Genomic DNA, 26390 nt, shown 5'->3' on the forward strand with positions numbered 1-26390 from the left:
AAGCGTGCCGTTTCAAGCAGTCGTCTCCATTCAACTTGATGTTGGGCCATTCGACGCCAATTTCCCAGTCGTCTCAAAAGTTGTAAATTACTTTCGACTTAATCAAGCCATCCTGCAAGTGGATCCCCCTTGTTCCTGGTGCCGGTGGGGTTGTCGAAGAGAACTATTTTAATCGCATTGTCGTCCGGCATCCTTACAACGTGTCTGGACCACCGTATCCTACCGACTTTCGACCTTGTCTCAACACTCGCTGCGTCTCGAAGAGACTCGAGAGTATCTCCGAGATTGCATAGCATAGCATAGCATAGCATAGACAACCGTACACATCATGGGTGGCTGATATGATGTACCAATAAGTACACCATACATCTGGCCATGTCCTTACGATTGTAGAAATGGGTACGTTAGTTGACCACCTACTTTAAGAGGATGCGTAAAAACTCACGCAATCTTCATAGGTATTCTTTTACCCAGTATATACGATATGAATAAAATATTAAAAATAAAATTAAATGAAGCATATATGGGAAAAATAGAACAATCTCACCATCAATTCTTCGAATGAAAAAAAATTGCGTCAGTTTCCATCATCTAATATCCAATAAGTAATTTAATTTTTCCTTACGATATCCATGTGCATTATTTAAGCTTGTTACGGTTAGAGTCTTAATTGCACAATAGGAGGTGCTTGAGCTAAAACGAAACAAATAATTAAAATAACATATTATACTTACCTGCTGCCATGGCCGTGTGGCTCAGCCGTCTGCATCTGGGTACCACACGGTATCGCACCTCCTAGCTTAGCTACTCAATAGAGTATTACCGGGTATGGCCACGTGGAGGCGCTAGGTAGGAGCTTGGGCTGGCAAAAGCTATGTTGGTCGCTTTCTCGTTTGCCTTCCCCATTTCATACCCAGACTCGAGAGTATCTCCGAGATGCGCACGAAACACAAACTTGATCCAATGCAATTTTAATCAGTCCCGTCAGTTTATGTGGAAAACCGTGATTTTGCATTATCTGCCATATAGGTGGTCTCTATCGACTGTATCGTATGCTGCTTCAAAAACAATGAAGATGTGGTTTATGGGCACGTGGTACTCCCAACATTTCTGCAAGATCTGTCGGATATGGTCCGATGTTGCCCGAGCTTTGATGAAGCCTGCGCGATAATTCCCTGCGAAACCATGCGCTATCAGTAACAGCTGGTGTAACAGGATATGGGAGAGTACTTTGAAGGCGGTTTTACCAGCGGCTTACTTTCTATCAATTCCTACGGTAGTTTCTCCTCCTCCTAAATATTGGAAATAACCTAGAGCTGTTCCCAGCGATCGGCCATATTTATAAAGCTCTGCAGGTAGACGGGCCCTACTAACGGCTTTATTGGTCTTCTTCTTATCCCGTCTTCTCGTTTAACTTAATTGGAGATCAGGTGCTAGGACATTAGTGTCTGCCATGGGCACTTTCAGGGTAACTTCTGTACCACCTTTTTTTGCAGCTTCGCCATTAGGAGGGAATTATTTTTGAGAACATATACAGTGAATTTTTTCCGGTTTTCAAATTCCAATGGTGAAAATTTCTGGAGGGGGCCTGGTCCCCTAGGCACCCCCTCTAGCTACGCCAATGGGTACAATTTTGGTCTAACAAGCCAGTCGTCGCATGTTCGAATCTCGGCTAGGCGGTGCACCTTGCCAGATAGAGTCTGTAGGACCATTGCACTAGCTCCGTAACTGTCCTGTAATCTAACAGCCGGCTGTGACGTTTGTCGATAAAGAAGGATCAAATCTTTGAAAGACGTTTGAACCCAAAAGCTTTTGGTAGGACCCAATGAACCGCCTGCGCATGCATGATTTTAGATGCACAATTTGACGGTATTTAAAAAGCAAAGCCATGGGTTTATACCGTCTTTAGACATTACCCTTCTTTATCGACAGACTTGACGGTTCTTAGGTTGGCTTATATTGAAATGAAACGGAATTTCGTCCTGCTTGGCGTTCCGGTTGAAAGTAATAGAGAAAAGCGGTTGACTAAATCGAACATTTATCAAGATACTGGAACCAGTTGGGCCGTAAAGTCCCAGAATTTATTAATTTTGTGTAAGCAAGTTGTTAGAAATCCAGGAAAAATAATAAGGATAAGTTTTTATTAACATTTTTCGCGATTCAAAAAAGAAATGTAGTGTGGAACAAATTTCTGAAAGTCGTTGATGATATTAAAATTAAAAGTTAACCTTGTTTCGCAATGCTGAGCAGACAAGAATTGGACGGTCCCTTTCTAGAATTAGTTACAAGCTAGAAGTGGACGGCGGAAGATGAACGACCCTTCTCATGCGGATATTTCCAATATAAAAAACTATAAATTTGATCAATAGTTCAGCTAATTATTTCGTGGTCAGACATGATGTTTATCGATCACCAGCAATCGATCAACAAGAGTTCTCTGTTGGAAAGAATTACAAAGTATAAATTCTTCTATAATTGGCATGTCATTATAATAGTTGCAAATTGGTATTTTTTTCGTCCAAACTGAGTAAACCCTGCTAGTGGAATCCCGAAGAAAGCTTCATATTGCAAAAAATACCTCTTCAAGAGAAACTATCTGACATATTGAATCCGAACTACACAATTAAATCGAGAACAGCAATGAAAAAGATTCAATGTTTTTCTTAGGTAGCAATATTTTTCCTATGCTAAATCAGGGGCACTAAACCCAAATTACTGATCTATATTCAAAAAAAGTGACGAATTCGGAAAAAAGGCAAATGCGCACACACCCGCGGGGTTTGGTCCTTTTTCGGCTTTTTTTATTGCATCATTTTTATATCATTATCGTGAAACTTCTTTACAATTCTTCCGCTCGCTACAACTATTCTGCTTGCTTCCAGCCCGTCGTGGAACAAACCTCCGTCGTTCGTAGCACACACCGACACGTACTTTCCGTAGTTAATAGTAATATGTTTATGTTTTATAGACTGCATGCTTCTGCTTAAGTTGTTTTAATTTTTTTGTTTCAAGTTTTTTGTTTTCACGCAGCATTTTTTTCTTCTTTTCTTCGAGTTGCATCTAGTTTGGTTACTTCCTTGTTTTTCCTTATCTTGGATGAAGTTGAAGTTCGCTTACAGTGTTTCGGTACATTTGGTTTGTTTTCCCCTTTTTTACGGAGTAAAGTGAATTGTTTTCTGCTTTTTGTTTTGCTATTCATTGTTCGTTATGAAATATTGTTGATTTATCCCCTGTCAGATTAAAACTGTCTGTTCGCTTGATTTAATTAACTTTTGGTTACTATTTGTTTTTGTTTTAGTTTTTCTTGAAAGATATAGTTTCGGTTCTTTTTTCCGGTTTGCATTTAGTGCTGCTTTCTTTAGTATTTTTCTTTTTGTTGATTTGCGTCTGTTTCTGTTCTATTAACTACGTTTCGAAGATGGCGACAAAAATATATGTTTATTTTCTTTCGATTTATCTCTGTTTTGTTTCGCACAATCGTAATTGCGAGCTATGTTTCGTTACATGTTTACTGTTTTTTTGCTTTCTCTAACACCAGGTACAGGTTTACATTCCTCTTCTTGTTTTGTTATTTTTTTCTGCGTGTGTATTTGTGTATAGTTTGTGTAGTTTGGTGAAGATTGCATTTTTCTTTGCGTAAGAGATTAAAACTATAACGTGACGTTTACGTGATTATTTGATGTTTGGTTTTTCTGCTGATCGGTAATTAGTTTTGTTATAATAATTCAATTTCTACTGTTAGTTCGGTTTGCCGAGAGCTCTATCCTTATTTATGTATGTTCGCAAGATACAATAATACAACATCAATGTTAAGCATGTTAGATATTATACGCTTGCTCTATTTTGGTTTATCTTTTATAGTAGATACTTTTTTTCGCAATCGAACCTCATATAATTATATACGTTTGTTTTCCTATTGTTTTCATAACATATTTTGACGACAATCATTCTAACGACATTGTTGTTTTTTTTTGTTTAATTGAGATTTTATACTTCATTGAACGATTATATCGATTTATATGTTTATAATATTGAGGGTTAGTTACACTTTCGAAATCATTTCGCTTGATTATCTCCATCTTGTACCATTTTTTGGAAGGCCTTACGTTTCGATCCCATCACGGCTTCAGTACGAGAATCTGAGATTTTGTAACCAGTGTTGCCAAAATTAATCGTTTTAGTTACGTGTTTGAACAGAAACAAAAACATAAGATACGTTCCAGCCGCGTTAGTCGCTTCGAGCACTTGCTCCGGCCGGCCGAATGGTCTACAGCAGCCCAGCTTCCAGCTTGTGGGTGTTCCGGTTTCTCTATTTAAGTCGTTTAGGGGAAGTTAATGAACGTGCACCACGAGACGATTATCGGTAGTGATTCCGCAAACGAAAATAATAGTGTTTGTTTCGACGGTGGCTATCGGGATTACGAATCGATTGTTGTTCACTAACGGTTCACTTATCGGTTACGTGTTTGCGTGGCGCTGCGATATCGTACGCACACAACAAGTCGAGAGCGTCGGGAACCAATGGATTTAGCTGTACGCGCGTGTATCGGTGTTTTCGTGTGCAGCTGTTTACTGTATGCGTTATCAAAATAACACCCATCTTACTTTCGGTCGGTGCACGATTGTATTACAGTTAAAAGTTTTTTCTATTGTTATTTTGCGGGATTGGTTATCAACGTTACTCTTATAGTTTCGTTTTTATTCGTTTTCGAAAACATTCAGTCTCTTCTTTCACATTCGTGAACTATTCCTAGCGATATACTTCAGTTTCTATGTTTCTGTATGATTACGTGTGGGTGTGTTTTGTATGCTTGTGTTAGTGTTTGTGGATGTGTGATGTGTGTTATCATTTACAAAACAGTTTAGTTCGTTCTGTTCGAGTTTCAGAAATACATTTTAATTGTTTTGTGTGTCAAATATCGTTCTTCAATATAATAAAGTATGGATCGTCGGTGCAGTTCATTGTGTATGCATTTTAACGGCAACTCCTGAAGAAATAGGTTATAGCAACACTTACACATCGTTCTTTCTTTATCTACTATTTCCTCTTTTCTGCCCTCTTTCTACTGCCCAGTAAAATAAGTCTGCGTACATTTAGTGTTTGTTAAATATGATTAAACTACACATTAACATTATTCCGTTTCATATTATCATTCCGCATGAATTACGATTTCCCCGCAATTTATTGTACTTTCTTTTCCGTCTGGTTTTTTTTATATGTGATCATAGTGTATGTTTAGGTTTACTCAATTCCATTTAACTTATCGCGTCGCTATCGTAATTCTTCCCTAACTCGAATCTAAAGCCGGTGCTTGCTCCGCTCGATCTCTGCAACATGCAAATCACTTAGAGACTACGTTCGTTCTACATTCACTCGCTCCGCACAAGTCGCGTCTTGATAGTGATAAAAAACAGCGAAATCTTCCTTCTTTCGGTGGAATCGATCAGTATAATATTCTCTAGGTATCTTGGATCAGTATAAACGCTTTGTTATCTGGTTTAAATTGCAGCTTTCATCTAAAAAGATCCATCGTTTTGCTTTGCCTACAAATGGTAACTAGGTAAAATGAAAAACAGTATCACCCTGTAGTATTTTTTTTCGCTTCGTTCTTATAAGATGTGTTCTATTTTCGTTTCATAAAGTTTTGGTCATAATGGTTTATTACACCCTTTCAAAAATTATTCGCACTGTAAGAAACAATATGAACCAATGAATGGCGCAGAACAGAGCTCCGGTGCAAACCGGGAAGGATAAGCTACACAACTGCTGTGTTCAATCAAAGTTGAATTAGCTTTATACGCGCTAGTTTCGCTAAGCTTTGGGGAGAAGTTTTATAGCATTCTCCTGCACTGCCAATAGTGATCTGTTTTTTTTTCTCCTTCTTTTTTATCATTTTTTTTTTTGTTTGTTATTTTTTGGTACTCCGATCCCGTTTGGTCTAAGATAAAAACTACAAAAGGTTGGCTTTAAACTTCAACAACTACATTTGTTTTTGCGAGAAATGCGAATTTCTAGCAGAAAGGTAAAATTTGTGGGTTTTAAACCTTTCCTTAAATTTCTTTGTTTCTTTCGAAACTAGCTTTTAACAGTACGTTTTTATCGAACAAGTTTTGTTATCCACATATATTTTCAAGTTTCAGCGATCCTAAAATTCGAATCCTTAATCAATCAAACCCGCCAAACATCTCACCTTTCTGCTATTAATCTATTAATATATTGTACTAAAATGTAACGCCCTAATAACTAAAACTCTAATACCGAAACAAGTTAATAGGAAACTAACAACAGCCTGCGTCTATCTATCTACTACCGCTCCAACAACAACAAAAAATAAACGCCTCGATTCTAACAAAAATAAGCAACAGAAAAAAACCCTAACCCCCGCCATAATTTTCCGCCTTCCGCAATTCGCTCACTGCCACTTACCGCAGTTCACGATGAGTACATTGCTCTGCGGCTTACCGGCCGAGTCGCCTGCCTGGCTGATTTTCTCCACCAGCTCCAGTCCCTCGACGACGAACGCAAAAATCCCAGTAAAGCCGCGCATCTCGCGCAGAATGATGCGGAACTGCGACCCGACGAGGCCCATGTTGTCGTGTCGCTTCTGGCTGCGTCTCATCCCGACCGAGCCGCGGATCGCCAGGATCTTGGTGTCGTCCGGCATGAAGAAGCCCTCCTCGAACACGGACCGCCCGCCACGTCCGTTGTTCAGCTCGAAGTCGCCCGTTATGATGCTCTCGTTTTCCCAGCACTGGAAGATGCTGCAGCCCTTGTAGCCGAAACCGAGCTCGCCGGTGCAGAGGGCACCGAAATTTTTCGCCATCTTCGGCGCCACGTCGCTGCGGACCTCGATCAGGATGCGCCCGAACGGTTGCCCGTTGATTTCAATGTTGAAGTAGTAGATCGGATAAACATGCACGGATGGGTTACAGAGTAGTGATGATCCAACGGCGGCGGCTGCAGCCGCTGCAGCTTGTACTTGTTTCTGCACCTGTTGCTGGGCGGACGTAGGAACTAGTGAAACCACACTGGAAGAGGACGACGATAGCGGATGCCCGGGCGGAGTCAGTGGCTGGTGCTGGGAAGAACCGGAATGTTGATGCAAATGCTGTAGTGCACTACCGTTGAGTATTTCACTCAAGTATGCCGATCCGGAACCGGACGTACGGGCCGAGCTGGTGCCATCGGTTCGACTTCCCTGCTGGTGCAAGGGTGGAGCAATAATGATGGCCATATCGTTCAATTGACTGGCGTAACTTCCACTATGCGATGGCTGGGTTATACCGGGCGGTTCGCCCAACAGTCCACTGTGGTTTGGTGATTGGGGAATTGCCGAGCTTCCGGCTTGCGAAGGAGATGATATTGCATAGCTTAGACTAGCATCGATATGCTGCGATTGTTGCTGCTGTTGATGGTGCTGGTGATGCTTGGAGGTTAGGATGTGACGCGAGTACAGCTGCGAAATGCAATAGTTGGCAAGTAACAATATCGAATTGTGATGCCCATTAATCGTAGTTCCTCCGGCAGTCACTCCGAGACCACCAATAGCTCCATTTCCGAACGAAATGGGATCGATTGTGTTTAGATTCGAGAGAGCTTGCTTGATCAATTCGAAGTCAAACAATATTCCGTAGTGTTGTATTAAATCGTCTAGCTTACATTGCAGGTACATCTCTTGATACTTTGACTGGAGGCGTTGCTTTTCGATATTCAAATTGGCGTACAGTTTGTAAGCTTCGGCCGGGGACTGCTGCTCCAGCATGCTAAGAAATAGTTTCGCTTTCGTTAGGTTACTTCGAATTTCCGCCACCTCGAACGTCGGTAGATGATTAATTAGTTCCGTTTCAACCTGAGTCTTCAGCGCTGTGCAAGCTTCTAGGATCTTGAGCAAAAAGTCTCGCTGCTTAAATACGAAATGTTGCAGCTCCGAGAGAGACTTTTGCATCAGCAGCAAATCCGATGCTATATCCGACCGGATCTGGTCGCGTGCTTCCGCCTGTGTCTTGACGGTGTGATTTCTGTGCTCCTCCGTACTGGCGCAAGCCCGGCACAGGATGATGTTACACTTGAGACACCAGAGCGCATTCGGCATCGCGTGTGTCATACAGTTTTCGCCCTTATTTCTATACTTTCCGGAACCGATTGCACCGCCCGTATTCGCACTATTACTACCTATTCCGAGGCTACCGTTTGTACCGTTTGCACTTCCGTTCGATCCGCTACCACTACTGGTCGCACTTCCACTTCCACCCAATGAAGCGGTTGCACCGCTAGCCAGCGAGCTGCCACCAGTTCCATTCGTTCCACTCTTGTCGGGAGGCTTTTTATTTCCTCCACCGCCTCCACCGGTACCACTCGTGCCGGAACAGGTTGCACTGCTTCCCACACTATTGCCACTTCCACTAGAGATCATGCTCAGATTCTGCGACAGGTACAGTATCGCACTGTGCGTCGGCAGATTTTCCGGCTTCATGTCCGGTCCACTTAGTTCGGTTCGTTTCCAGCAGTGCACACAGTACAGCTCGTTGCCCTTCATCAGCACCTGGCTGACGCACTTGAGACAGAAGTAGTGTCTACAGGAAAACAGCTTCGGTATAGCATCGGTATCGTTGAACGGCAGATGGCAGCAGCTGCACTGGATCAGCTCCTCCAGTTCCGTGGGCAGCGGTGTGAAGTCCATAGTCTGCAAACCGGAAAACAGAAAGAGTAAACGTTAATCGAATTTGATTCCAACCTGATCGATAATTGATTTTTATTAATAGCCGAACAACTAATTCCAATTAAAGTTCCCACACGGCAAGGAAATAAAATAGTCCTTGAGATACAAGGGCGAACGGAAACGACAAAAATTAATTAATTCCTCCAGGAGCCTTGGTTGAGAGTGAGGGAGAGTGGTTCCCAGGTTTCGAATTATGTCCGATGAAAATAACAACAAAGAAGAAATCGTTAAATCCGACACGGCCGGGCGTCATTATATGGCTTGATTGGGAGGCATGTAATCCAATTCGTGCCCGCAGCCTGGAAGGAGTTCAAGGTGTCACAAGGGTTGCTGGCCGATAATCGGCTCGGAGAGCATGGCGAAAGCCGAAAAAATAGGATTTTACTAAGTGAACACCTGTTGCCTCACAAGGTAGCGTTCCCGCCGTAGACTAAGCGGAATTAAGTTCAAATTAACAGATTTCATGACGCACGATGGTGATGGAGCTACGAATGTAAATGATGGATTGTGAAAAATCGTGACTAGCTAGCTCTAGTCGATGCTATAATGCTGATATGTGCTCGGGTGCGCAACAGTTTGATGGGAAGATTCAGAAAAAAAGTAAGGATTCGAGAGACAGAACCGTGTCAGGTGCATTTCCAAACGAGGCAAAGCTTGGGGGTCAACAGATGGCGCCGCAGAAAAGTTAATTATAAACCGGAAGCAAAGCGGCGGTCGGACTGTGATGGTATCTTTCTGTCGCCGGTATTATAGTCGCCAGATCCAGTGACCGTGTGGCGTTCGTTTTATGGAGCTCACATTAGCAACCCCCGGGAGTGATTTGAGTAACAAACGTAACAACAAGCGTCGCAAAAGGTTTCGGTTTCGGTTGCGAAATTTAACTTGACACAAAAATGTTTTCCTTGGGATCAAATTTTACCATTCCCATGCGGAAACTCAATACCAGTCAGTATTAGAGTGAAATTTCTGCCTTCACGGTGTCACGTTCTGGGAAAATCTTCAACTTGATTGAAAGGAACGTGCTGCTTGAGCCACAAATGCTGATACCTGATGCACGTGCTAACCGAACAAATAAGTAGAAGCATATATTCCTGGGCTTCTTCTCAAAAAGGAGATAAATTTTCATTTCAAATTCATCATTAGTTATTGTTTATGACAGCAGATCTGAATGGATTTCCTTCCATTACTCATGACTATCGAATCTTATTTAGGTCACAAGTTGCTTGCGGAAACTCTTATTGTAGATTATTTGGTATTTTTACCAAATATCGACGAACCAAATTTCTCTTGCTATTTTAGCATCCGTTCTGGTACACTTTTGCTAATCATTTTATGATGTTGAATGACCTATTGGAGACTATTATTGTTAAAGTTGGTTTTTATAGGTTTTAATTTCCGATTTTTTACTTGAAAAATTATCTCTGGACACCAATTTTTCACAGCAGTGGTTCAAAAGTTATGAATTCGCTAAACAAGATCTGAAAACAAAAATGGGCAAAAGTGATAATTTTAGAGACACCATGAATTAGAGACGGATATAGGAACACCCATTTATACAAAAAAGATACGCATTTATACAAAAAAGATACGGATTAAAAATTATCCAAAAAAGAAACAAGTTAAACAAGATTTAAACAAAATCGGAGCTTTATTTTACGGAATTAGGCCATTGCAAATAATTTTTTGTCACCCGCTGCCCCGCTTTTAATTGTCTTTAAAAAAAGGGTGAGAGGCCAAATATATTTTTAGATCTTACATTTTCCGCCTTTTTGATGAAATTTTCAGTTTTTGCCTTGATATAATGAATAGTTTCACTATTCACAAATTACGACCATCGAAAAATGTCTTTTGACGTCGAAAAATTGAAACAAAAATCAAGATTTTAACAAATTTTTTTGCTGTCGGCCTTCGTGGTGCAATACAACAATGGTCTAATCAATCCCAGTCGTCGAATCACAGCCTGGAGAGGCTGCTAGTGTTCGTTCGCACCAGCCCCGCAAATGTGCTGTTGATGGGTGGCTTCGAAGGAAATTTTGTAAATTTTGTTAGTCCTAGCTAATTATTACTGTTAATTTTGCTGATAGAGCTGAACTTCGACATAACAGGACATTTTCCGTGCTCACTGTTAGATATCCCATCGCTGTCACCAGATTTATTATCGCTTGTAGCCCATATATGTATTGCAAAGGGCGCTAGCAGAAAAAGAAAAAAACCAAGCGCGGTGCTTTATTTCTTCGACTCAGCTCCGTACGGCACGGTACTTGCGTGATATTCGCCTTCAGTATTTGCTCGTTTATACGTTCATATTTTAGGCTAAGTGTCTAAACTGTTGAAAACCTCTACAGGCGGTTGGCGCTAAGCGAAGAAGAAACCCGGCACTCGAGTTCCCTACTTTGGTTCAGAATCGCCCGGTCAACTACCACGATGTCACTTGGCGTGCACCGAATAAGTAGAAATCGACACCAAATTAAAGAGCTCTGCTCTGTGTTGCAGTTTTATGGTCGGTATCCAAAACCGATAGCGTGTTGGCTATGAACCGGGAGCATTGTTTGAGTACATCACTCAACAAGTGTCAACAAGTGGGTACACGTGGGCATTTTTTGAATATTACCGCACAAAACTGGCTGAAGGATCCCAGAATTTTATAAAATGCTACAGGTGGGCAAAGCTGATAGACATATAAACGCAGATAACAATTAAAAAAATTCAAAGTCTGCCTTTTTCCTACAAAATTTTAAAGAAAGTTTTTACGATTTTTTCACGCATAGCTCATTACGAAAATTCATTACTCTTGAACTCTAGAACAAAATTTTTTTAATGAAAATTTAAGTAAATTTCTCAGCTAGCATAGTGGTAGAAAACTCCAAGTTGTCGATTTATATTATCATTCATTTGAACGAAAAACTCCATTCCCCGGAACATTTACCTGCAAGATTCCCAACCAACAATTTGGGTTTTATTACACTCTTATTATGGGCTTTATGACTAAATTGATCTTGAAAGCTACTATAAGAGTACAATAAAACTCACTTTGTTGCTTGGGTTGACACTTTCTTTTTGCATCGATTTTTCTCTTTTGACTACACCGCTTTAGCTAAACAAAATTTGAAAAGTGTGTCTATGGGACACTTGTCGAACTAGTTATTATCTACAATATTGCTGAAGTAAGCATAGTTTTATCTTTTATATTTATAGTACTGTAGGGCTTATATTGTCCTTGGTAGCAATAAGAGAGCTTTTTTTGTTGCCAAAGAGTTGACAGTCTTATGTCAGGTTAATATAAAAGATATAAGATAAGACAAGATGGTTAAAAATAGTTAATAAAAGATTTAGCAGTATTGCAGATAGTAAACTAAGTCAACAAGCGCCCCATACATCATTGTTTCGAAGGATGATTGGTTGAGTCGGTCAGACAAAAGAGCAGAATCAACATTAAAAGACCATGCCAGCCTGTTTGTCTACTTCAAAAATTCATATCTCAGCAACCACCCAAGCAGCACATTTTTCGCACTAATGGTTGCAGAAACTTATTTATGACTAAAATTAGTCGTAAATCGGTTGCGAAGACTGAATTGTAACAACTGTGCTAGTAGGGCAAGCACTATAAAATATTTTTGTACGATTTAGCAAAAATATTATTGCAAAAAAATTATCACGAAATCTTCCACAGTGGAAAATACTTTAAAGGAGAGTAAGAAAAACGATATTCTAGCACTGGAAAAATACTTAGAATTTTTTTACTTGATTCTGAAATCTTAATTGGTTTATTGGTAAAAATTTCACGCTGGCATTATTTTTCCTTCTTGAATTATGGTCAAAGAACTCACGACTAACGAGTAACAGCGGCGCACTTTTTATCCCACAATAAGTTACTTGCATCGTCACAAATAAATGTTTGTTTCACGATGCTTGGTTCATGAGTTACGAATTATCAAAGTAAGCCCTAACTTAGGTACGAAAAAGAAACGTTTCTGTTAAGTTTATGTCACTGAAAGACTAGGGATTGACGAACAAGACAGTTTTCTTTTTTTTTCTTCCTACTTTTCATTTGTATTCTTTCAAAATTATGGAGAAAATTTGCTTGCACATGAGTTATATCAAGAGTTATAATTTTTTTAAACATGCGATGTCTGAGAAAACAGGAAAATTCCATACTACGAGGCGAACAATGCTTATCCTTGGTGAACTAATACGAAGTGGTCCATTTCATGTTAGGCATCCCACTGCTGTCACCAGAATGAAATGCCACTTCACATAGGTATGTCTCCTACCCAAATTCTGTTCATCCGCCTAAAGATTACAAGTAGTAATCAAAATATACGTATCTATTAAGATCGGTATATTTAGTTGATATCAATAACAAGTTTTCTTAAAAACTTTAAACGAGAAAGAATTTATTCTTTTTTTCACTCTAAATCCCAAATGCCGTCGACATGGTCTATGAAAAATATGAGTGTAATATAGCGGTGACTTAGTAAAATTGCAACTATTAATTAGATATAGTATGAGAATGAAATCAAGGATCCTGACATGTTTAAATTAAAATTTGAAATCCGTTATTTTCATTCAAATAGCCTAAAAAGGGATTCACCGAGAATAACCGATTCCGAATCATGGCATGGAACTATTCCACGGACTTTGAAGGTTTTCGTGTCGTGTCAACCACTATTTTCACTTTATTTCGTTTCAATCGCTTACATTCATTTACATCGCCGCGGTACCGATGTTATGCAAGCTTGTTGTTTCTTTTCGGTGACAAAATTCTAATTAATCTACAATTTTTAGCATTGAATTTTCAATGTAGTAAACATTTTTCACAATTTTTCTCTATTTTTTCTCAATAGTGCACCATTTATCAGAACCAATCAAACCAAAGTGTGTTTAATTAGTTTTAAATTACACTAACGACAATACGATTTCAAGTCAAACAGACTACATATTTGCAACTCTACGAAAAAAGTACTAGGTTAAAGGTGCTTGAGTTCTATTCAAATTCTTTGCACTTTTTCTTTTGCCGATTTTTTTTTATTTAACACTTTGGATGCCCCCTTCTGTGTTGTTTAAAAAAATGATTAAAATGGTGGATTAAAAAAAATCTCATTTCTGTCCTTACATTTTTTGTAATTCATGCTCCGTTAATTCAAAGCCGATTTTCAATGATTTACGTATCCAGTAAAAGGTATTTTAAGGGGACATAAACAACTAAAATTTTTGAAAAAAAAACAGTAATTTTAATTCAAGATTTTGATTTAGATTGCGAAAGTTGCAAGGTAACACGATGGAGACGCATGGTGTTTTATTGTTACGTGACACAGAAATTGATAATTTATGCAAAGAAAAACCAAAAGTATCCGTTTCCTGGCCAGATACAACGATTCGCTTATTACGTTATGCTGTTTTATTTCAGCCTTAAATTTATCTTCAAATTTAAGCTTGTCGTTTATTGTTAACATTCACAATTTGAAAATTAATCAATTTCCTATCGTCACAAGATTCTTATTCGATATTATTGCATCAACACTGAAAGAAGTTTTTGGTTTTTCCAGTTTATATTCACATTTCTTCTGGAATTTCCTATGAAACCGCTTAATTTAGTCGTTTATTGACCAAAAACTTTATTCAATTAATTGCTTTTCCCGAAATCGTCCCTCAGTGTTTGACTAATCGTCCAACATCAAACTTTCCACCACGCTAAAATCAATGTAAACACGCGGTTGTTATGCAGAACGCGAATTGTATCATTTTTTCCTTGTTTTTTGGTTGTACCCTCCCACATATATACACATTTTAAATTCCTCGCACTGGGTCATTGCTCTTGCGAGCAAGAGCAGCAACAGCGCAGCAATCGCTTTCCCGGAAAGCGTCCTTGCATCAAAAATTTCCCCGCCCATGCAGAGGATTCATCCAGCCCTGCTGTGCACACCACCGTAATGAACTACTTGCTACCCCCGGGTTAAAAAGGCAAACGCGCTCCACTCTCCACTGCTGCTGCTGCTGCTGCTGCTGCTGAAGGTCAAAGCGAACGTCGAAATCGAAATTGAAATCGCATTTTCGTGAACCAGTTTCTTGGTGGGTATGCTATTTTTCCTTTCTTTGGCCTGCTGGCGAACATCGATGCGTCGTCGGTCGGTCTGTTTACCAGCAATACCCACTTGCTTTCATCGGTTTCCATTCCGTGGGAATAAACAATAACCAATCGCCAGAGGCGAGGGTATTAAGTCATTCTGTAGCCTCTTACAACACTCGAAGCTGTCACGCGAACTCACTCCCATCCATTACAGGCCCAACTTTTCCCCACTTGCTACGAAGTCCAACTTAACTCTATCGATTTCTAGCCCGTAAAAATCCACAGTTCACTTTTGGCTGAAATTACTTTGCTCAAGATGGTTCACAGGCTGCGAAATAAACAAAACAGCAACGCATCAACCGTGCGTGCAACGGCAGCAGCAATAGCATTCACACTCTCCGCCCCCGAGGGAGTGCCATTGACGCACATAATCTGTTGATCTTCCGCTTTGAGTTTCGAGGAAAACTTCCTCTCACCAGCGCACCATCACTGCTGCCGCCGCCGCGCACTAACCGTCAGAGCAATGCGTAGTTAGTATTTATCCATTTATTTTATCCTCAAATATGGTGGCTAACAACCATCTACAACACCCTTCGCTCCGATCTGGTAGGTATGTGTGCAAGCGATATTTTTACCCTGTCCGCGAAAGCGAAAGTTGACTAACTCGGATGCTTGGGTCACGCTGCGAAATTCACATTTATGCAACAGCTTTTTTCTGTCTTTTCCATTTGGCGTTAAATTTTTCCGAAACTTCAACGTCGATATGTCACCACTACGCGATACTCACTGCGCGTTAAAAATAAAATTTGGACAAACACACCACTTCTCCTGCTGCCACTCGCGCTGTGCTGAATGCGGCCACGCTTGAGGTACTCTTCCTCGCAGCAGCAAAAACAGCAGCACCAAGCAAACCTTCAAAAAATATTGAGTTGTTGGAATTTTCTTCTCCTGTCTTGGCGGGTAACCTTTCACCACTCGCTCGGTGTCCTATCTCGGAAATCATGCTGCCGAAAAATCGAACTCAGCGCCAAACGAACCAGCAGCCAGCGACTTGTTTTTCCTCGCCCGTTCACGACGCTTTCACTGTATTGGTACCGAATGATGACGAAGCCATGTGAGTGAATCTTGTTTGCTGCTGCTGCTGCTGCTGCCTGACTGACTAACCCGCGCGTGAGGCTGGCCCCGGTGTGTATGCGTGCTGGATTTGCGTTCGTTCTCCGGCCGCTGTCCATGCACGACGACGACGCTTTGACCGTGACCTTGTGACCAAACGAAATCACACGCTGGTGGATATGGGTTTTCACAACGGTGAGCGGCAACCGGTGAGATCAGCGAAAACATCTCACCACTCATCTCATCGTCCTACCAGATGCTGCTTTTTCTATGGGAGAGCACTGGAAAAGTGAAATGATGCTGCGAATGACCTGTGCACGATTGTCGGGGTAGTACCGATGATAGCGGAAAATGTTCTACGCTCCGATTTAGCTAGCGTAGAGGGAACAGCAGGAGGCGGCAACTCGGGTGGGTTGAGTGGTTGCTTTTTGTTTGTGTTTCCACTTTTCTATTAATGGTTAGCTAATTTTAAAACTCCGCTATCGGATATCGGGTCGACTATGCAATTTATGTCAACCTTTCATCACTTTCGATTGCTGATTGTTAGCAAATGATCTGTCATCGTGTTTGTGATGGTACTATAATTGCCGTATGACCAAATTAAAACTGCACAGCTTACAACTACGTATTTTAGTAAATTACTACGGAAATACAAATAACTCAATAAAATAGATTTTTCTTACAGCCGCTGGAAGGGTTTAGACAGGGCTGCAACATTTTCTGTGATGTTGTTGCAGAATATTTGAAGCCTGCTTATGGTATCGTCTCTCTACATGCTTTAAATCTACAATGGTTTCTTTCCGAATGTTTTTTTTTGGTAGATTATAGTCACTTTAACCAGTTTTGGGTCATTCGTGACTTTTCCCGAATGTAAATTATTCCGCTAATCACAAATATTTTCACCGTAAAGTTCCACAAAAGCTATGGAAAGTTATGAAAAAAGCTATGCAAAAAAGCTATGGACGGAGATTGTTAAAACAACCCTAAAATAATAATAAAAATCCTATAAAAATACACCTTTTAATAAAATTACCACCAACAGACGGAAAACGGATAATTTGTATTGTACACGACTCACGACTCTGTGAAAGACAACGTTAAATTTCTAGTCTGGATTACCGTCCAATGCAAGCCTACAAAAACCAATTTGTTATTGCTTGTGACGCATTGAGTCATTTTAACGAGTGTCCAATCATAACCGTTACAAGCTGTCTAAATGTTTTAGTCAATTTACTGTTTTTAGCAATAACGTCGTTTTTACAAATCAAAAAGAGAATTAATCCTAGAATGCTTCCATGCGCTACTTGACGTGATTTTATCAAATGAGAAAAAACAAAATTAAATGACCCAGTCTTGTAAGAGCTATTCTACCGATTTTATTAAATCAAAATCGGAATGGTTGTGTTACAGATACAACCGTATAGTTGAGGTAGAACTACGTTGAGCGTTGAGCGAGGTAGAACTACGTCATTAAAATCTTGAACTTTAAAAAAAATTTAAAACTAACTCTTTTGTTTCTGAATTACTTCTTCACTTCAAACAAATGTTTTAAAAAAAATTAGATCAATCTTCAAAAATTGAAGTGGCTCTTCATCAAGTGTACGTTTTTCCGCAATGATAATCATGAAAAATAATTCAACTCGTCCTAACGTATTTCGTTTTGCCTACTTCCATATTGCTGAGCCTCGATAACAAGATCAAACAGTAACAAGATTAAGAATAGTAGAAGAGTATATCTGAAGGACCGGTAAAATAAATAGGAAATCGACCAACCTCGTGCTTTATACTGGCCTTTAATGAGGTCGGCATATAAGGATTTTTTTATAACAGTAGTCTTTTACAATCGACGGGGTGAGGGGACAAAACGGTGTTGATAGTATCGAAACATAACGGGACAAGGCTTGAAGGGAATAGAGCGGAAAATTAGATAAGGGAGAGTCATTGAAGCAACGCTTAAGAAGTTTTGTACTGTTTACCCAAGCTGGAGGATCCGCGGATCGAAACAAGTTTTAATCGAAGCCAATTATAGCCGGGCTTAAAACCATTTTTATTAACAAAATTATAAAAAACATGGAATCAACAAGAACAAAAGGCAATGCTGCTAAGACGCTTCAAAATATTTTAAAATTATTCTACTTGGAATCTTTTGAAAACTTTCATTTAAAAAAACAAAATTGAACCGAATATGAATTATTTAGAAATGATTGAAACGAATGTGAGTAAAGTTTTGCTGATAACTAAGTGTAATCTCGGATTACAAGCGACTCTCGAAACGATGTCAATACAGCAGAGTATAAAGTTTAAATCAAAAGTAAAAATCATATGCACTAGTAAGGAGGCCCTATTTGACTCTTTTATTCCTCTGACTCAACCCACCAGAATTTGAAAAAAATATGTATGGGATACTTCCGTCACATGACGACCAAAATGTAAGCATTCATTTCTGTGAAAGTAAAAACGAGCAGAAATGATGATTTTAGGGTGGAAACACCCTAACTCAAAAGCTAGCATGATTGTGGTAGCAAATAAACGGTATTTTAATAAACTTATTAGGAAAAATATTTAATTGAATCTCAAAGCTTTACATAATTGTATCGTTTTTTTCGTGTTGTGGAGACCAAAGAGACTCTAAGGTCGTTATATTTTTTCTAAAAAGCAGGGAATTTTTTACAAGAAAGTTTTAATTTTTGCTTTGAAATTTAAAAAAAGATTCGATAATGGAATGGAGGCGCATGGTGCTTTGATAACTACAGGAAAAACGAATATATAGTTATTAAAATTGGAAATCTTTCATTCAAACGTTACACTTTTATTTTCGTTTTCTACCCAGTCCCAGTATAGTAAACAAAGACGTAGTCCTACGTAACGTCAAAAATAATTAACAAAGCCCCCTCGTCCGAACAGGTCTAAGATTCTTTATGATGTTCACACTAATTTGAATATCTGTGCCTGGGAATCACGTCAGAAAAGTGATAAAGTCCTCTTGTTCTAATAAAATTTCTTAGGACTGCTCTAAATCTAGACCAATTTGATATTTAGAGAAGTGCGACGAAAAAAGAAATAAGTCTCCTCGTCCCAACAAGATTTCTTACGACCGCGACAAACCAAGTCCACTTTGGTGTCCTGAAAAGTGAACAATTATAAAAAAATGAACCCTATCTTTCGCCCGGTTGTATCCACATACTGCAATAATTTATTCAAAACTGATGAAAAGGGGTTGACGGAATATTCCTGCGAGGGGCATGATGCAGCAATTTTCAAAGCGAGGAAAAATCAGCGACTGTCTGATCCGAAAATAGTTTTTGACCGTTTAATTTGTTACTTTGCAATTAGTTGCATGCAATTGTTTACATACTTGCGATCATATTGCTGTCAAGTGTGAAATAACTGATAAAGAGGGTGTCAAAAACTTATTAATGTGCAGAGGACGTTAGCTAATTGATGATATTTTAACTATCATAATTTTAACTCGTTGTTCGTATGTTAGTTGAAGGTTATTATCTTTCAAATCAACTTGTCACAATTAATGGTGCTATATATCTTCTGTTTTACAAGGAAATTGACGAATGTGAACAAGTGGTAAATGATAGCCCAGATTATTTATTTATTATTTCCGTTCAACCGTAAGTTGTGCGTCCAATTACAATTGTTTTATGTTTTGAGCATGATCCATAAACCAGTTCGTTCCAAACCGGTTACCTAACGTTAACTAGTGCTACAAGTCACACAAAATTTTCAAAAAGCGATATCGTCATCAATCACCAAAAATAAGTTGTGGTCTGATGAAACTCTAAGAAACGGAAAAAACTGATATACAGAATAAAGGCATTTAGGAACTTCAAACTTGCTTTCTTGTATCAAATTTATAAGAATGTTTCAGAGCTTTTATTATAACACGTAAATTAAAAATTTGCGTGAAAAACATTGGCATTAAGCTTTGCTGAATTGAAGCTGCATTGGGCCCCTCGTTAGTGCCACTAGGCACATACCTTCAAACTATTTTTTTCTACTGCAGTCTACACTATTGTTCGTGCAGTTTCATTTCGTCGATTTCGTGTAGGTTTTCGTACACCACGCATTGTCCAACGCCACTGTGTGCATTAATACGTCCGATTGTACGACAAAAAAGTAAAGTAAAACGTTTTGTAAAAGCAGGCTTATATTTGCTCATCTTAATCATACCGAAACCGAGAAATCTGTTTCTTACAGCAACCAAGTGCTTTCGTTTTCTGTTCGACCGTTTGCTCTGCCCCCGAATGATGATGCCAAATACTATTTTCTCTTACATTAACTCATCTTGCGCAGAAAGAGCAGAACTATCAAGTAAAGCTATTTTTTTCACATAGCAATTATATGGATTGAAAAGACTTGCTTCGTGATCTTGGGACTCGCGAAACTTATTGAATATACACTCCCCAGCAATCAAGGCAAGGTCCCCGTGGCAAATCTAAGTAACGCGACTCGAAGCAAACCATAACTTCGCAACACTGGGACGATTCTTCATAAAACATGGCAAATATGTTCCTTGACATAAGGGAATCAGCACAGGGGAGTTTAAAAAAGGGTGATGGCCCCTGGCAAGAAGGACCAAATAAGAGCAAGGAGCATTTTTTGTGGCTAGGAAACTAGAAGCAGGTCTGAAAGAGCGGAGTTAGGGTGGCTGTTCACAAGAGAGGAGGCTTATATAAAGAAAAAAGCTTTTGTTTCTCTTTATATGCTGGGCTGGGTGGTTGGGTAACAATTGGAAAGAAGCTGACAAGAAGGAAGGTACGTCCAAATATAGAAAAAGGGTTTTGGCTAGTATTATGGGAATATTTTTTATGGCAATAGATGTCACTTGCAAGTGACTGGGGGACCAAGGGGCCACAAGTAACCCAGCTAGCATTTTCATATGTGTAAAAAAGGTAAAAATCAGCATTACGTACAGATATACATGCTAAATAAATCGTATTTCATGCGCAAAATGGGCATATCCGTACTATTTTGAAGGCGATATACGTGATTACGAATAATTTTGAGCGTTACGACTATATAAGTATTTATTTACGATAATATCCGATTAAGCGCGAGTCGCTCCGTACTACTCTACGATTTTGTGCTGAAAATCGTATGTATGTCAGTCATTTTCATTATATACGACAGAAAATCAACTTGATCCCACTTTATCCAGCTTTAGTTACGATTTCGAGTTTGTTAGGAGATATTTACGATAGTTTTCGTACATTGATATACGAGTTGGTGCAAGCTGGGAAGATCGGATACTCGACTAGTTCTTTAATATATTAAGTTCGATTTTGCACGGACCAGCCAGCATAGTTATTTTCGTCCAATGAATGACATTTCTCGAAGTGTGTGAAACTTTTTTTTCAGCTCAAATTAACAAGATCCGATGGAAAATTCGACAGTTAAACTAACACTGTTCACGTCGATGTGGGCAGACTCGGTAAAAGTCACCCTGAACCAGGATTATTAAGTATACTATTTGCTCCCCCTATCCAATGATTGTGAATCCAATTACTTGCAGTTCAATATCGTTGCCGCCAAAACAATCGGTATTCTTAAAACGTCCAATCCCAAATTTCAGCAGGTCCTGGGCAGTCCAACTCGCTTCGGTAGCTCCTGAGTTGATCTCAACGCGATTCTTCCAAATGAAAAATTCATTTCGAACAATTGCGTTTGCTTGCTAGAAGTTCACCGCAATTTTTTGGTGATCCTTCCGAATACAATAATGCTAGATTTGTTTGGTGATTCGTTTTCCTAACTTTGATTTCAGACAGCATGCGCGAGATTACTAACATATGTCAGAGTAAAATATGCTCAGTTTTATATTACAATGTTAGCACAGAGAGCTTTAGACCCGTGCGATGTTCACAAATCATTGAATTTTATTATCAAAATTCGTGTAATGTTGAAAGTATGTTTCGCAAGCGTAGAGCCTCTTTTTCTATTAGACATTTAGACCATTTATTTGATCTAATATGGTAAACTTAGACCATTGTATGCTCATACTCATCGGCTTAAGTCAGAGGATAATTGTACTCTAGCGACTAGTTGGGAAATAAGATCGGTACAGTACAGTTGGATGCTTGAAAACTGGCTTCAAAATTTTTAAATCCAGCTAATCCGTTTATGATCTAAATAAGCGAGAAGAAAACGCCTTCTTCATTTTCATGTTTTGATAATTTGGAATGGTGGAAACCTCATGGCTAGAAGATCATATCTATAGTAAATCTATGTCCTGAAACAAAGGATTAAAAAAATCTGCGCATTTGATATTTTGTAGTACGTTTGTGATAAGTTTTAGTTAGTTTTATTTTCTTGACATTGGTCAGGAAATCTGATAATGGTGCAGAACCGTAAACCGTAAAACTATAAATTACATATGTATATCACTGAAAATATGTGATCAAAGTAACGAGTATTGTCTGAAAATCAATACATTTACGTTTTGCTATCAAGTTTATTGTCAATCATCTGTTCGTCTTGTATCTTTTTCTGCAATGGTTAATCAAACATGATACGTCAATTTGGCTTAATAATGGACATATAAACTTTTACCTTTTTGTGTTGAGGAAATTATTGTTCAAAAATCCACGAATAATTAACTGCAAACTATCACTAATGTAAAGTTAGTTTCGCAAAACTGTCGCACGCCAAGGCCGGAGGCCTGTTGCGGTCCTAATCAACCACTAGTGATTAGTGGAGGCACAAATAAAGCAGGAATAAAAATATCAATGGAGACGCCTTCATTTCCATAATTTTGCCGTGTGTCTACCTAACAGATAATTATGGTAGTTAGTTAGAAGTGTTTGTGTATCCACCATCGAATAACTACCATTTCCAACGTACGCAACTAATGAACTGGCTCGAAATCCTGTAAACATTTTTCTACACATAACCCCAATCACAAATCATCCTCCCATCCTGTCCGCCCCCACTCAGCAGCAGCGACACCCGAAACGATGGAAACGCATGATCGCCGGTGTGTTCGCTTTTGCGTTGTCTTTTTCGATACGACTGCCATATAGCGCACCGCATCAAGGAGGCAAGGCACACCGCTCACTATACAATGGAAGGACAAAGGCTATACTATACAAAAGCATCTACTAGCATCATCATTTACCGTCGTCGTAGGTTTTTCCTTTTGAGCCCGAACTTCGTCCTAGGTGCGTGCCAGTTGGTTGGAAAGCGACAAAAAAAAAGAAAACCTTTTGCTGTTCTTTGCCCGTAGGTTACAGCACCAAACGTACACTACACCTACCTACCTACACGTCTTCTAGTGGCTTATTGATAGGTTCATCGGCCTGGGGACAAAAATGTACGCGGACACGACGTTGCGTGCGCTAACGAGGACGGCTTCCTTTTGCCTTCGAATAGCCGTCCGCGTGCTGCTTCTGCTGCTCCTTCCTGCTGCTACCTTCCAGCTGTCACTACTTGTCGCTGCCTCGCTGCCGGGTGCGATTAGACGCTCGACTTTACACCGAAATATTTTCCTGCTTCTTCCACACGAATTCTTACTTTTTTTCGGAAACTTTACGTAATATCACAGTTATTAACACACTTTTTTCTGTCGTTCGCTATTTGGACTTTTATTTCCACCGAGCCCGGCTTCGACACTGGCGCTGTCGATGCTAGAGCTACTACTTTTTTGCTTATCTTTTAATCGAATAAATTGCTGCCCTGCTACAGGGCAAAACAATCAATACCATTACACTTTTTGCCTCGTATGTAATAGATTGTAACTGTTTCTCGCTGTTAGAAAGACAATCAGCGTGGCGTTTCCCACAAAACTTCGAGATAACAGATTGCACGGTCAGAGGCGTTGTTTTGAACAGCTATTTTCGGTAAAGACTATATACTGTGTCTCTGTTGGTCGCGGCTGCTACTTTCACCACTGCGTGTTGTTCCGATACCAAGGATAAGACCGAGAGCAGCAGTCACCCATTTACATCGCTCTACTAGACGATACGTACTGATAAGGATTGGTGTGACGACGTAATCACTACCATATGTAATTACACGTAGTTGATTAACTTTTCCGGACGATCTGATTTTTTTTACACTGTAAAGTATTGACGGTTCGACGGTTTTTGTTTTTTTTTAGATAAAACGGATAAAGATGACTGTAAAGATTCGGTAACGATTACAACGAAGTAGATTTTTGTAAAGCCCCATCGGATCAGCACAGGGAGCCTCCGATCCGCAGGGCTGTGAGTTTATTTTTAATGCGTATTTTGGTGCTCCAGCTAGTTTGTACCTATTTTCCGGTTGCAGGGTCTCCGCTTATTGATTATCGATTACTTGACTGTTTCGTCCCGTTTTGGATGTTTGTTGTTTTTATATACGCGTGTGAATGTCTGCGTGCGTCCGCAATCTACGCATCAACGAAAATTTCGCCTCTGGTGACTATTTATGCACCATCAGGATGTTGTCGTAGATTGTCCCGGAGAAACGAACGCTCTGCTTCGGAACTGCTTCTTCACGGTTTTTGCTGCCGCTGACACGACTTCTTCCGTTCAAATTCTTCCTACTCACGCCGAGCTCGTCTCGACGGCCATTTTAGTCGACGTTTTTTTCTGCAGCTTCTGCTGCCGATTCTCCGTGTGGAACACTGTGGATTATCTCTCGTGTATGTACATGCAATATTTTCATGTCTGATTACATCTATTTATCGCGTCATTACTCCCGCTAAAGTTCGCCATTGCTGCGGACTCGTGCCGTCATTTCTGCGGCTGTTTCACCTTGCTCTTGCGGAACCACATCCGTACACGACCTGAACCGAGTCCTAATCGAACCACTTGTGCTCGAACAATATGTTTTCTGCCTTATTACGCTGTTTGATTTGCAATGATGATATAATAATAACAAAAAGTGAGATTTTCGTTTCAATTTTTCCGCAGTTACTTCCACACGACTCACGCGATTCTCTGTATCTGTTGGCGATTCTCTCGGCGGCAGCCGTTCGATGCTTCAATTTTTCGGTACCAGAGGGCTCACTAACACCTAGCGCCGAATCCTAGCAGATTCACTCTCTAGTGCGCCCCATCGGGTGTATTCGTTTCGTTCCATTCTCATGGAACAATCTCCACCTGCTCCACACTGCGGCCGCTAAATCACCCTCGCCGGCTCCATGACTGTGTACAATACAATTAGACTGGCGACAGCTGGAGAGGGTTGCTCTACATCAGCTGAGTCGCAGCACTTCGTTCTCTCTCACCTTCACCTTGCTTTTCAAGCGAGCAGCGTAAAGCACGGTGGAAGGACGTAACAACACCAATCTGTTGAGTTCGCTTCTGTGACGATTGGCCGCGCGCGCGGCATCGACGTTCAGCGTTCATCCATCGGATCGTTCTAGTAGTTGTGGGCGTCCGCCACAAGTTCACCGTGAAAATCATAAACAAAAACAACTGCTTCATGCGTTGCAACCTTCCACAACACAACGCAACCCTTCCCGCGATCCAGGGGCAGTTTGTGTTTGCGTTGTTTTGTTCACACTCACACACACTGCAGAACGTTTTTTTTGCTCTCCCCCCGATATCACGATGGAGAGCGCCCGGTTTTTTCCCTACACCATGTGCGATCACCTCTTTCTCTCGTTTTACTGCTGGCTGCCGCTGCTGCTGATGGTTCGCTTTGACGTCAATGCCGCACCAAATAGTCAGGTAGAAAAAGAGGGCTGGAAAAACTCGACCGCGTCGGCGTAGAAGTTCAACAACGGCGACGACGACAGCCGTTGACACGATTTCGTACATCCATCCAACCTATCTATCCATCATCGATTGCAGCAAGCAGAGTTCTGCGTGACATATTGTGCACCGGTACGGGGGTTTAAGCACACCGGACATGTTCCGAGGGACGCGAGTGATGTCAACGAAACTGTTTTCACTTTGCGACATAGAATTTGAATTTGAACCAAAAATCCGAAGTACACTAATATATTGAAAACTGTGAAAATTTGGCATTGGCTAGCGGCGTCAGATCATACAAAGTATTAGGTCTTATATAATTCACCAAATGGGAAAATACCGTTCTATATGGTTGTAATAAATATTGATAATTTTTCAACCAAGACACCGATGAGAAATTACATCATTTCAGCAGCAGCCGATTACAATTTTTTAACTGTCGAAAATTTATCATTTGAATGTTCATTTGTTTAAGTGTCTTTTTTAAGTGTCATTGAATTCCATTTATTTATAATTTATTATACTGACATAAATATTTCACTCTGACTTGCAGACCTTATAAGTGTCAATTTCAAGAAGATTGATCGGTTTTATGCTAGAAATGTTATTCAATTTTCTTTTTGAAATGCAAAAATACTCCCGTCCTGCCGTCGGACGTACCTACTAGGTTAAGTTTGAGATCGATAAACGAAAAGAGTAATGACCCCAGGTTACTTCCTTGAGGTGCCCCCGAACAGTTGGTAAAACTTTGTAATTCTTACTTACTTAATTGGCCTAACGTCTTACGACAAGGCCTGCGCAGTA

General features: G+C 40.0%; 2 protein-coding genes across 6 annotated transcripts in view; one reads left to right on the forward strand and one right to left on the reverse strand.

Annotated features, from left to right (window-relative positions):
• LOC128744724 (nuclear protein localization protein 4 homolog) overlaps positions 1–26390 on the forward strand; it is a 58058-nt gene that overhangs the window by 12716 nt on the left and 18952 nt on the right. The gene's annotated exons all lie outside the window — the stretch shown is intronic.
• LOC128744723 (uncharacterized) lies at positions 2790–24801 on the reverse strand. Of its 4 annotated transcripts, none has more exons than XM_053841916.1 (2): positions 23166–24801; positions 2790–8684 (listed from the first exon to the last, which is right to left on the reverse strand). In XM_053841916.1, the coding sequence occupies exon 2, from the start codon at positions 8679–8681 to the stop codon at positions 6414–6416; it is 2268 nt and encodes a 755-aa protein (XP_053697891.1). In that variant the 5' UTR covers positions 8682–8684; positions 23166–24801; the 3' UTR covers positions 2790–6413. The 4 variants fall into 4 exon arrangements, with proteins under 4 accessions (XP_053697891.1, XP_053697893.1, XP_053697892.1 ...); XM_053841918.1 differs by having other exon boundaries at positions 23162–23179; XM_053841917.1 differs by lacking the exon at positions 23166–24801 and adding an exon at positions 23024–23122.

The sequence above is a fragment of the Sabethes cyaneus genome, chromosome 3 (assembly GCF_943734655.1).
Source record: "Sabethes cyaneus chromosome 3, idSabCyanKW18_F2, whole genome shotgun sequence".
Taxonomy (NCBI): domain Eukaryota; kingdom Metazoa; phylum Arthropoda; class Insecta; order Diptera; family Culicidae; genus Sabethes; species Sabethes cyaneus.

What these genes read in the sequence shown, in the direction of transcription:
- LOC128744723 (XM_053841916.1), bottom strand. Translation starts at nt 8,681, where the DNA reads ATGGACTTCACACCGCTGCCCACGGAACTGGAGGAGCTGATCCAGTGC.